Genomic DNA, 12,229 nt, shown 5'->3' on the forward strand with positions numbered 1-12,229 from the left:
ATTGTGATTCACTTATACAACATATGGTTGATACAAGCAGTCTTCCTTATTTTGGGATTGTTTTTAATTTTTGATCCAATTATGCAAAATAACTAACTTTAGGTCAGTTTACGCTTCATAAACAGCAAAACTGCCCCAAAGTTTGTTATGCGAGCATAACATGGTCAAAAATTAAAAACAATCCTTATGATTTAATTTCTAATCAATTAAAGTCAAAATTAGGATTTGTCCCTTCATCAAAACCTTATTTAGTTTGAAATCATTTGAATTGCAGACTACAGACCAATTTATGTTAATAACATCTAAGTACCAAGTCATAGTTTATGGATTATAACTTATCTTGCCCAGATGAGAAATAAACAATCTAGTTAAATTATTACATTAAAAAAAAATTAAGTTCTAATACCTTTTTTAGAAAGATTTATCATTTTTGTATTCAAGACAAAAAAAAGGGCTGGTAATTAAAGCAATGATTTTTACTGGTGCACAATTTGTGTAATTCAAAAAAAAAACTGTTAGTGAGCAATGAATAAAACTAAAGTTATGATTAATATTCTTAAAAATGTGAGCATTTTAGAGTTATGATTAATATTCTTAGAAATGTGTCCATATTACAGAGAAAGGGGGAAATTGTTAATGTTTTATTAAACTTTGTTGTAGGTTCAACCCAATCAGAGAGGGCCTTAAGACAGTACCTGTTGAGGATATATGGAACTTACTATACAAACATGTTCTGTCACATTATCCATCATTAAAACAAGCTTTCCTGGAAATAGATGCAGTAAGTTGGTAACATAATTTACCTTCATAATTTTGCAAATTTGAAGAATGTGACATACACTCTTACTCCTATTCCATAATGAAGAATCTTATTCACTGCAGTGTTTTAGGATTCCTATTTCCTGTTACCCGGGGCAAGTGAAATTTGGGTCAGGGAAAGTTAGGTACTTAATTACACTTTCCCATGGCAAGTTGAAAACTTCATATGCTGTAAGGATTTGTTTTGTTAGGAAAGCAGTCATTGACTGTGGGAAAGTTGGTAACATAATTTACCTTCTTAATTTTGCAAATTTGAAGAACGTGACATACACTCTTACTCCTATTCCATAATGAAGAATCTTATTCACTGCAACTTGTTTTCTTTATTTTCAAAATAGCAGAAATGGCTTCTGTTATTGTAAGCAATGAAAAATTGGCAATGATAAAAAATTTTCTATTGAAAAATAACATAAATTTTCCATGTGCATATTGTTTATTGCACGAAGTGCAGTAAACAAAATATGCACATGGAAAATTTATGTTATTTTTCAATAGGCAAAATTTTTATTATTGCTTATTTTCATAAATTAATTTTTAAACATATTTTTATCTTTAAACATGAGAAAAGTAGCTCTGAATTTAACTGAATAGGGTGTGTCAATATTTTTTTTATTTATTGAGATATAACAAAATTATTTTAACCAATCAGATTACAGTATTTATCTCAAATTAATTTATTGAGAAATGCAAAGAAGGAGACATACTCTTGCCATTAGTTTGTTTGCCTAAATATATACATGTACTGTGAATGTTTTAACTTTCACAATGTAATAATTTTTTTGCTATTTTTGCATTGAACCAATACAATAGGCACGGAAAATATTAGCCAGGACATTGATTTTAAACACTATGATATTAGTAATTTAAAAAAAAATACATGTACATTCATTTGACAGAATCTGTGAAAATTAGCAACCACATAAATTACATTTCATACCCCAGATTAGTTATAAAGTGCAAAAAAATAAAACTAGTAGTAACTTTTGTGTTGTACATATCAGTATATGTAAATATCTCCTTCCTTGTAGACTAGAAAGGGAAGAGTAACAAGGAAGGAATTGAGGAATGTGATAGAGAAATTTACATTTCGTCTTGATGAGGAACAGTTCAAACAGCTGATGATCAAGTTAGATCCTCACCATACAAACAATATATCATATCATCAGTTCTTGGAACTCTTCGAAGAGAAGGATGATTTGGTGGTAAGTAATATCAAAACATTTTCTATCAGACAAATTTTAATTACGTTATTATCCTCATCATTAGAGATACATAATACAATTGCATAAAATAGTTTTACCCATTTGAAATGCAAACCTAGCTAGGTTACTGAGGTGATTTAAATAGCTCTATATATGTCAAAATCTGTCTTACATTATACCAATATGTCTTTCTTTATTGCCAGATAGCCTCAGTGTAATTTTTTTGAAAACTTTGTATCATTTTTAGAAAAATAATTGTAGATTTAAAGAAAAATCTTAGAAAATGATGTGACGAAAAAATAATCACATTTTCAATAAAAGTCCAGTACTTCAGTTACTGAATGAAGTATAGGGAAAAAAAAGAAATTTAACATATTTAGTTGCCAACATTTTTCAGGAAGGACACAAATGGTTGAGGTCTACACATAAATTTAATGAGGTGTCCAAACCAGCGGTAATGGCATGGGAAACTGTAAGTACTGTGGTGATGTAAACTGCTTTGATGCTACTTTATTGAAGACAGGAAAAAATCCCACAGAAAAAACCTCCTTGTTAATACTTTCCTTGTATGGCTACTGACCTCCAATTATTGATTCCATAGGGTTCTACACATTCTTTCACTTACATTTTTCGGCTGTAGCTTGGACCATATCATTTCAATGTACTAATTTTGCTATTTTTGCGGTGGACAGAATACCATGAAAAATAGTACACATGAAATTGATTTTTAACACTATATAACGCATATCATTTTATTTTTTTAATCTGCGAAAAATCGATACCCGTAAATATACTCGGACAGAATCCGTGAAAATTAGCAACTCTGCAAAAATTAATACGTTTACAGTAATTCTTTTGAGTATATATTTTATTTTATCCATTTTTTTTGTGAAGGATTCCATAGGTTTTAAAATCTCTCATACACTTCACTCTGAGTAATAAATGTAACCGATATTCTTGCATTACATCTTAGTGTTGATTGGAATTTAGTGTCTGTCCAGTACTACTTTTTCGCCTGATTCAGGTCAAAGTTCATTAATTTTAGAGGTTTTTGGCCATTTGTTTGTCATTAACTATTTCACAGTTACTAATTGCAAAATAAATTATCACAAACTTGTTCCTTTCACATAAAGTGAACAAAAAATAATAAGGTTTATGGGTAGTTTTTAGTTATACATTGTGGTTTTAGTTTTAACAAGTAAATGTGTTATAATTAAAGACATATGAAAATATTGAGTATGTACTGCTTAAAAAACTTAAAGATTCATAGGAAATTTGAATGCACACAATAATTACAGTAATGTACGTAAAGAAGATGTATTTCTTGTTTTTTTTAACTGATCTTTTCTTTATGAGTCACTGTGTGCTACTCCTTTCCTTCACAATGGCTTTGTGATCCTGCCATTTGGACTAGAGTGAATGGCTTGTGGCCTTGAATCAGATCCAAATAAAGGGGTTAAGGGTTGCAGTGGATGTGAATGATTCCCTTATTCAAACAAAATGTACCCCTGTTCTGAGTTTCATAGATAAATTCAAATTGAGAATTTTCTCAACTTCTTGAGCTTTCTCTGCAAGTTTTCCCTTTCAAGCAATCAGATTGTTTAAAATTTGAGCTGAGGAAGGATTTGCCAGGAAAATCTCAAATTTAGATTTTTATTATGAAACTGGGCCTTGAAAAAAAATCTGGTGTATAAACCTGTAAATATGTAATGCAACTGTATTAATATGGCTACAGATTGAAGATATATTGAGAGAGAAGATTACTGAGAACTGGAAGAATGTAAGTGGTGCCATCATGGATCATGACCTTCAGAGAGAAGGCAGGATTCCAGCTTCTAAGATGAAGAAAGTCATTGATCTTTACGTGCTTCCTGTGTCTGACAGCCATTTTGAAAAGTAAGTGATTATAAAATATGGTACATGTTTTAGTAATACTATTTGGAATTTCTTTTTTTTTTACAAGTTTTGTACAAAATTGGATGATGGACTTTGCAGGGTAATTATATTAAATTCTTGAATTAAAATTCCATGATACAAATGTATAATAATTAAGGGTTGGGGCATCAGTATTGTAATTAGATCCACTTTGTTTTTTTTTTTAAGCTTAAAACATGTGAAGTCTTTTGGAATTAAACAGTTTTTGCAGCATATTGATTTTTATTTCAGCATGTTAAGTAGATGTAAGGATACAGTCAATGGTCGGGTTAATTACATAGAATTCCTTGAAAATTTGAAAGTAGATGTTCGACCAGGTGATCTTCTTGGACTCAGCCATCAGATTACACATGGCAGTGACCAGAGAGAAAATGATCGTCTTGGAGAACAAGTCATAAGGTAGTTCTTGTTACAGTGATAGGGGTGTCTGTCTGCCTGTCAGTCTGTCCTTCTGTCCTTCCTTGCTCATTTACTTTTGTTACTTTGTATGTATGATTTTAGTTACTTTATGTTCTTTGTTGTGTATGTCTGTTTTCCATGTCTGGTCTTTGTCCCTGGATTATATTCTTTTGATTACCGCTATAACCTTGGTTCCCTTGATTACTCTTCCTTTCTTCTGTACACAGAGGGACCCATCTCTTATCCATTACACCTCCAATATCACAGAATGGAATTGAATGAAACTTTTGTGGAATCTTTATTACATATTCCCTTTGTGCACCTCCTATTTTAAATCCAAATCAATATGGAGGTCAAAAAGTTATTATTAAGGGGGAGTGGGAAGTATCAAGTGAGTATTGCTACTTTTTTCGTATTTTAAAATGTTTTGTATTTGTAATCAAATGAAAATTTATAAATACAGTGAAATCTGCCTCAACAGAATCCCTTTTCAATCTGTAAGTTTTGTTTAGTTGAGTCAGGTTTTTAGGTTAGGCAGGTTCAAAAAATGTTGAAATTCACAGAAATGATGTTGTCTGATTTAGACAGGTACCTAGTTTGTTCAGGGTTGTGTTTAGGCAGGTTTCTTTGTATACAACTTTAGTTTAATGTAATTGACACCTTATATTTGTACATGAAAACAATGATTGTAGGATAAAAATCACTTTTGTTATTATAGTAGTGATTTACCGGAATGTCACAACATGAATAAAAATCCATGGTTCATAATATTTAGAATTTGTGTTGAAATAGCAACCAATAATAGAGTAATTCTAACTAATAAATAGGATAATCAATTAGTAATCATGAATAACACATTAAGATTGAACTTGTGCACAGAACATGTTTTGCACACTTGTTAATCTAGGCATTCTTTGGCACTTATGATCATTGGTTATGCACTTTTTCCAATTAAAGGCACTCTTTGGCATTAGTGATCATTGGTTATGCATTCTTTCCAATTAAAGGTGTTCTTTGGCACTGTTGATCATTGGTTATGTACTCTTTCCAATTAATTATTCTATTGTTATTTTTTATATTTTTATGCCTGAACAATTTCAGACAATATAAGAATGATAGAAGAACCAGGAGTAGGACTGGAATGATGACACCAGATGAAGTTATAATTAGACTGAAGGATCGTATGTCCCAACATCAAACCAAAATACGTCAATCATTCCTATCATTTGATAAAAGTGGGCGTGGCAGAGTGTTCAAACGTCATTTCAGAGAGGTAAGTTAAAATATTACATTTTTTCATTAAACCAATCATTCTTGAACATTTGATAAAAGTGGGCATGGAAGAGTGTTCAATTGTTATTTCATAGAGGTAAGTGACAAGTTAAAATGTACTGTTATCTGAAAACCAAATATATTAAAAACATGTTCCCTTTCTTGAATGTACAAATACATAATTTTATTAGGTAGTGTTTTGTTTTTAAAATGATAGAATTATTGGATACTCTTAATTTCAAACAGAGACAACTGAATATTTTTATCATGGAGTTTTTATTTGCTACAATATGCATCCTTATTTTTACAGGTTTTAGCTAGCTATGGAATGTCAATGTCAGATGAACACTTTCAAGAGCTCACAAAGAGGTTAGGGTTTGAAAATGGATCCTTGTCATATACAGACTTCATTCAGGCATTTGAAGACCCAAGAATCCAGGGTCCAGGTGAGGATATTGAGAGGAGTGGTAACCATCGTGTCAATCCAATCAGAGGTGATGAAGAGGGTATGACTGCTGAGATGGTTGAAAACAAGCTTCGACAGAAACTCAGAGAAAATTTCATGGTAATAATAATTTTTTATGTAAAGAGATCAGTTACATAGTGAACCCTCTCAAAACCAAACATGTTTTGAATTGTACAATTTGTTTGGTTCAGGTATGTGTTTGGTTTACACAAATTAAAACTACATTTAAACTGATATAAAGATAGTGCTAAAAGTTTCTGGTTTAGACAGGTTTTCAGTTTATTCAGGGTTTGGTCTTTTACTGTATTTTAAATGGGTTAAAAGCGTACTTAATTTTTTTTATTTTGAGAAGATTTTTCTATTATATTGAAAGTTACAATTTGTCTTCGCAATCCACCGATTTGGTATTATTTTTTTATACTTCTTGTGCATGTAAAAATGAAAATGTAAATAAAAACTAAGATTTTCTTCTTCGCATAAACTAAAAACTATTTTGCGTACTGGTATGCTAAAATCAGAAGTGGTAATTCAAATGTAACTGTACCAAAAAGAAGTCAATTATACTGTAATACACTTTACAGCAAATATGATGATGATGATGATCAGTGGATAGAGTTAATCATCCTTTTTTAATGATAATCACATGAACTGTTTTAGGTACTTCACTGAACAATTGGTTGGGAGATTAAAATTTCTTTCAAGCATATATTCAAATACCTATGGAATATTAGAAAGTTAAAATTAATCTCCTTGTCATTTTTCAAGTTAACTACCTAAGACATTTCATCAGACCAGGTCATTCTATCATGGGAAGAGCAACTCTATCCCATGAAGTTAACTGTTTTATTTGCTGTAATGCCTTTCAAAATGGATCTATTTTTATTTTACAGAATTTGAGATCAGCATTTTATAAGTTTGATGATGATCACAATGGACTTATTGATAAAGAAAACTTTAGAAGGATATTAGACTCATTCATGTGTATTATGTCAAACAGTGAATTTGATAAACTCTGTAAAAAATTAGGAATAAGCAAAAAGACTAAAATATCATATGATGAATTTTTGTCAAGGTTTGAAGTGCGAGACACAGCTGAAGGACATAAATGGCTGAATTCTGTTCACAGGTAAAATAAATATAATGATTATCAATGATAAAATCCTGCAAAGTAAATCTTAAATACTGCCACATTATTCAGACGCAGTCAGTATATTTTCTCTTTTTACCCTTTGACCTTAAAGATGCTCTTTCATGGAAATGCAAGTCACTTGATCGCAATTTTGTTTCTCCATTGGCCAAATACTGATAACTTTGTGGCGTTTAAAAAAAACTGTATCAAAATTGCATGCCATGTGTTATTTCGTGAATGAAATGTAGAAAATTATTAGTAGAAATCACCAAATTTTACCACATCAGATATCTTTTTTTTCAAAGATAGAACTTTTTATTTTTATCATGATTACCTGTATTTATTCATTGACCTCAATGAAATTATAAAAAAAAATTATCAGAAATTTACTTTAATCATAAGTGAAAGTGGGAAAAATGAAAAAATTCCAATAATTTTCAAAATGTCTGAAAATTTATATTTGATTGTATGCGTCTGGTTATTCAGTCTTGATCTGAATATCTCTAATAAAGCACTTTAAAGTCTTTATGTAGAAATAAAAGAAGTATTGGATTAAAAAAAAAAAAAGAACAAATACTACACTCTAGAGAAGAAATGTTATTTATACACATGCAAATTTCATCTGAATAGGGTATGTAAGTCTCTTTCTAGTTTCATTTTCTCTACTGGAATTTCCGGACGTATTGAAAACCGAAGACCGATCTGCATATTATTGTTTACTTCCGGGTACTTGAAACGCTGTATAACAATGCAAAATCTTCTCTTTTATGTTTTTTCTTAATGTCTTTATCAAGTAGAAATAAATATTTGTCATTTTTTATTGGTATTTTTTTACACAAGAAGATGTTTCGCCATTAACGCTAAACTCAAAGCTCTCTAAATGACAAATCCCCATGCTTTTGAATGGTAGACTAGGACCCATTCTTGTGAAATCGCAGGCGCACATGACGAGACTTTCATACCCTATTGAGAAAGAAAATTTCTGACAGAGTTCATGTGAATAACACAAGTTAATGTTATGTGAATTTCATGTAATAATCATGTTAAATTCATGTTAAGTTCACATGAATTTCATGTGCAGATGAGTTTCATGTCAGCACTATTTACTTGTGTGGGGTATCAGTTTTTGTTGTTTTTATGGATTGGTTAAATCAAATAAAAATATAATTTCCCATGAAAATCTAAAAGCTTAATAAAGTCCCAAAAATCTTAATTTCATGAACTTACTAATTTAAAAAAAAATACAAATCAAAAACCTAGAAGCATAATTTCATGAACTAACCAATTTTTTTAAAAATTCTGTAGTTTATTTTATTCAACCAATGATAAGGGAATAAAACTAACCACATGTACTTCACTAGAATGAACAAATATTATTTCTGTTCACAGATGGAATGATACTCTACCTACACCAGAATTTACTGCAGAAAATGCATTTGAAACATTACGGGAAAAAGTACATTTACAATGGAAGGATATAGCCAAGGTAATTACAGTGAAACCTGTCTATATAGAACGAAACAGATTCTATAGTCCAAAAGGGGTTCTATATTTTAGATAGATCTCACTGTATATAGTAACTATACATAGATAGTCATGTGGATAAACCTCAACTAATCATTGATTGTTGATAGTTAGAAATACAGTTTCTGCTGATCTACAGTAAAACCATGCATTAAAATTTTCAATGGAAGAAAAAATAATTAAGAAACTCAAATGAGACAATATAGAAGGTCTATTATATCTCAGGTGTACCTATTCTTTTATTTTTTAGATATTTGTGGTTCAGTTCAACCATGAGTTTAAATTGTCATCAAAATATTAAATATATCCATTCAAGAAGTTAATGCTCTAATAATATTATTAAATTCAAAAGTCATGGAACCAATGAAACTTGAAATGCTTTTTGATCTTGTGGTTACACAATGACCTATGGTACAGGAGGTCCTGGGTTCAATCCCAGGATGAGCCATATCAAAGATTTAAAGATTGGTAGTCACTGCTGATCTAAAGTTTGGGTGCAGCAGTAGTACCACTAGATTGGATTGACTGATAAACTTCTTATGATTTTACTATGTGTTATTTCCTTTTACCTAGGCCTTTGTGAATGTAGATTCTAGTGGTAAAGGGGTGATTACGAAGAGAGATCTCAGGGAAATGTTGTACAGATTTGTCGTTCCTATGAGTCCGGAGGAGTTCCAGAAATTATGGAAAATGTAAGTCTTCATTATGATTTCATGAAGAAATCAATTAAACATACAAAAATTGAAACATTAAAAATAAAGAATCATTACATGCACAATACATAATTGAGAGTTAGGTTGTTTAGATATCAATAGCTTAAATGCTATTAAATTCTTACTGAAATATTGATCATTTTACTGATATTTGATAGAAGTAGAGCTAGGTTCTCATATTTTAATGATCCACATGTTTCGCTACAACACAGGGTATCTTTAGGACACGTTAACAAATGACATTTTTATGCTTACGTAAAAAAAATGTGGTTCTGCAGTACTAAATAGTTTAGAACAATTAATAATGGCAATTATATGATGACATTCTAAGGTGAAAGTACAATCAAGTTTATTTTTTAAAGTGAAAATACAATCAAGTAATTTTTTTAATTCAACTTATTGATTGATTGATATTTGATAGGTATGATGATAATGGTCGGGGTTACATCAGTCACTCAGATTTCTTGGCTAAGATGGGAGCATCAACCAAGTTCACGCCTTCAGATGATGTAGGAACCAGTACAAAGATCATAGATGATAGCAAGAGAACATTGATAGATCATAATGAAACTCAACTGAAGAAACAAGAGAGGATAACTCTGCATCAGGCTCAGAGAACTGCATTTATGACTGCTGACCAAGTGGCTAGAACACTCAGGTATTTTATTTCAGTTGAATCATTTTAGTATTTATCATACAATTGATTGACATTATGTGTATTTATATGCTAACTTTATGATAGTAGCTAATGAAACAAGATCTTTTATATACAATCCAAAATGTTCAAAAACTTGAAAAAATTGATATCATAAGAGTTTGAAGAACAGTTTGAAAAACTTTTCAACACACAGCAACCTTTCTATGTGTGTACCAATTTCCACTTTTGTAAATCAATCGTTTGCTTCTTTTTTCACTTTACTTTAAAACATACTAAGGTATGTCACTATATGAGAACATATTGTGCCTCTTTCATAGCACTGAACTTTTCTCTTCATTTCAGAGATAAGATTCGGGACAGTTACAAGGACTTCTACTCTGCGTTTAGAAAATATGATACAAAGAACCGAGGATCAATATCAGTTAATGAGATACAGAAAGTTCTCAGTGAACAGAATATCTTTATGAATGACGAGGAATTCTTTAGATTAATGGATTCGTAAGTTTGAAATCACATAAAAACCAATTCGGTACAGTAAAACATGTCTTAACCATACTATAAAATGTAAATATAAAATTGAAACTGAATAAACATTACACATCCCTAAACAGAGCAAATCCTGTAGTAGGGGAGAGGTTTGGTCTCGACAAGTTTTATCAGTCTCCTACTGGCAACTTTTCATCCGTATATGCACCAGATCAGTTTTCTGCAATTTTTTTCAGAGTTGTGGCCCTTAGACTAAGAAAACTAATGCAGAACTCATGCTTGCATATATTCATTTATTTCTAGTACATTGCTTTACCATGGCAAGTTACAGATCAAGTTCAGCTTTTGTTCTGGTCTGCTGATTTTTATAGTTTTAGTCCTCGTGTTTTGAAAACTAATGCGGTCTTCAGTTTTCCGTACTTTTCTTGTTAACAAATAATACATGAAGTTTTCATTCCATTCTCTTTAACAGATTTTTCTTCCAGTAGGGGACTTTATATTCCTTGCAATACTCTCAAATTCTTGTAGTATTTTATTATGTCTCCCCATACTTTTAAAATAAGCTAACAACGTAAAACAAAATTCAAGGTCTACTCTTTATTGCTTTCAAAACCATTTTGACATGATTCCCAACTGTAAATTTATTATATCAATGAATAAAGATATATAGAAAAAAGATGTAACTTGTATGTACAAGGAAACCTGTTTAAACTGTACCCTGAATTATCTGAAAACCTGTCTAAACTGTACCATGAATAAACAGGAAACCTGTCTAAACTGTACCCAGAATTATCTGAAAATCTGTCTAAACTGTACCATGAATAAATAGGAAACCTGTCTAAACTGTACCCAGAATTATCTGAAAATCTGTCTAAACTGTACCATGAATAAATAGGAAACCTGTCTAAACTGTACCCAGAATTTTCTGAAAATCTGTCCTTTTATATCAAATTAAATGTACTTTAAATTCTGAAAACCTGTCTAAACTGTACCATGAATAATCTGAAAACCTGTCTAAACTAGACCTTTTATACACTCCCTTTATATCAAATTAAATGTATTTTGAATTTTGGTAAACTGAACATCTGTCTTAACCAAACCAAAAAGTCCAGATGGGGGTTGACTAGGCAGGTTTCTCTGTATTACACAATGTTTTTCTCATATTTTCAGTTTGCTATTATGTGACCATGATCTACGTAACTATATTAAAAAACAAAAAAATTAATCCACCAGTCATTTTTTTCAGAGAATTTTTTTGAAATCTTAAGTGGTCAGTAAAATATTACAAAAAGTTACTTAGTAAAAGTTATGATTATCATTCTATTTGTCCAGAATTGGTTTGAGAACAAACAAAAGCAGGCTAAACTATGAAGAATTCTTGCATGCTTTTGAGGATGGCAGGAAGTCTAGTTATGGCCGACGACCAACTAGAATAGACATTGTTGAGCATCATGGTCTCAGTCCACAAGAAGCTGAGACTAGGGTCAGAGATGCTGTGGCACAACAGACTGATGTGCTTGGAAGGGTGAGTTTTAAATTATATATCTAATATACGTTAATTATTTAAAAAATTCTCAAATTTAGTACAAAAAAGAGAATTTTTTTTTTTTTTTTTTTCATGAAATG

The 12,229-nt window shown here is 30.7% G+C and overlaps 1 protein-coding gene across 5 annotated transcripts in view; it reads left to right on the forward strand.

Annotated features, from left to right (window-relative positions):
* Positions 1-12,229, forward strand: part of LOC148614049 (EF-hand calcium-binding domain-containing protein 6-like) — a 30,783-nt gene that overhangs the window by 10,277 nt on the left and 8,277 nt on the right. For all 5 annotated transcript variants that reach the window (XM_088587843.1, XM_088587844.1, XM_088587845.1 and 2 more), the window contains 13 exons: positions 661-781; positions 1,848-2,021; positions 2,419-2,493; positions 3,757-3,917; positions 4,188-4,355; positions 5,457-5,628; positions 5,938-6,192; positions 6,984-7,219; positions 8,612-8,708; positions 9,320-9,438; positions 9,881-10,117; positions 10,460-10,615; positions 11,936-12,128. In XM_088587843.1, coding sequence (XP_088443969.1) covers positions 661-781; positions 1,848-2,021; positions 2,419-2,493; positions 3,757-3,917; positions 4,188-4,355; positions 5,457-5,628; positions 5,938-6,192; positions 6,984-7,219; positions 8,612-8,708; positions 9,320-9,438; positions 9,881-10,117; positions 10,460-10,615; positions 11,936-12,128 — 2,164 coding nt within the window. The remainder of the gene's footprint in view (positions 1-660; positions 782-1,847; positions 2,022-2,418; positions 2,494-3,756; positions 3,918-4,187; positions 4,356-5,456; positions 5,629-5,937; positions 6,193-6,983; positions 7,220-8,611; positions 8,709-9,319; positions 9,439-9,880; positions 10,118-10,459; positions 10,616-11,935; positions 12,129-12,229) is intronic.

Source organism: Perna viridis, chromosome 6 (genome assembly GCF_037379345.1).
Source record: "Perna viridis isolate PV_CMFRI_1.1 ecotype Kerala chromosome 6, ASM3737934v1, whole genome shotgun sequence".
NCBI lineage: Eukaryota > Metazoa > Mollusca > Bivalvia > Mytilida > Mytilidae > Perna > Perna viridis.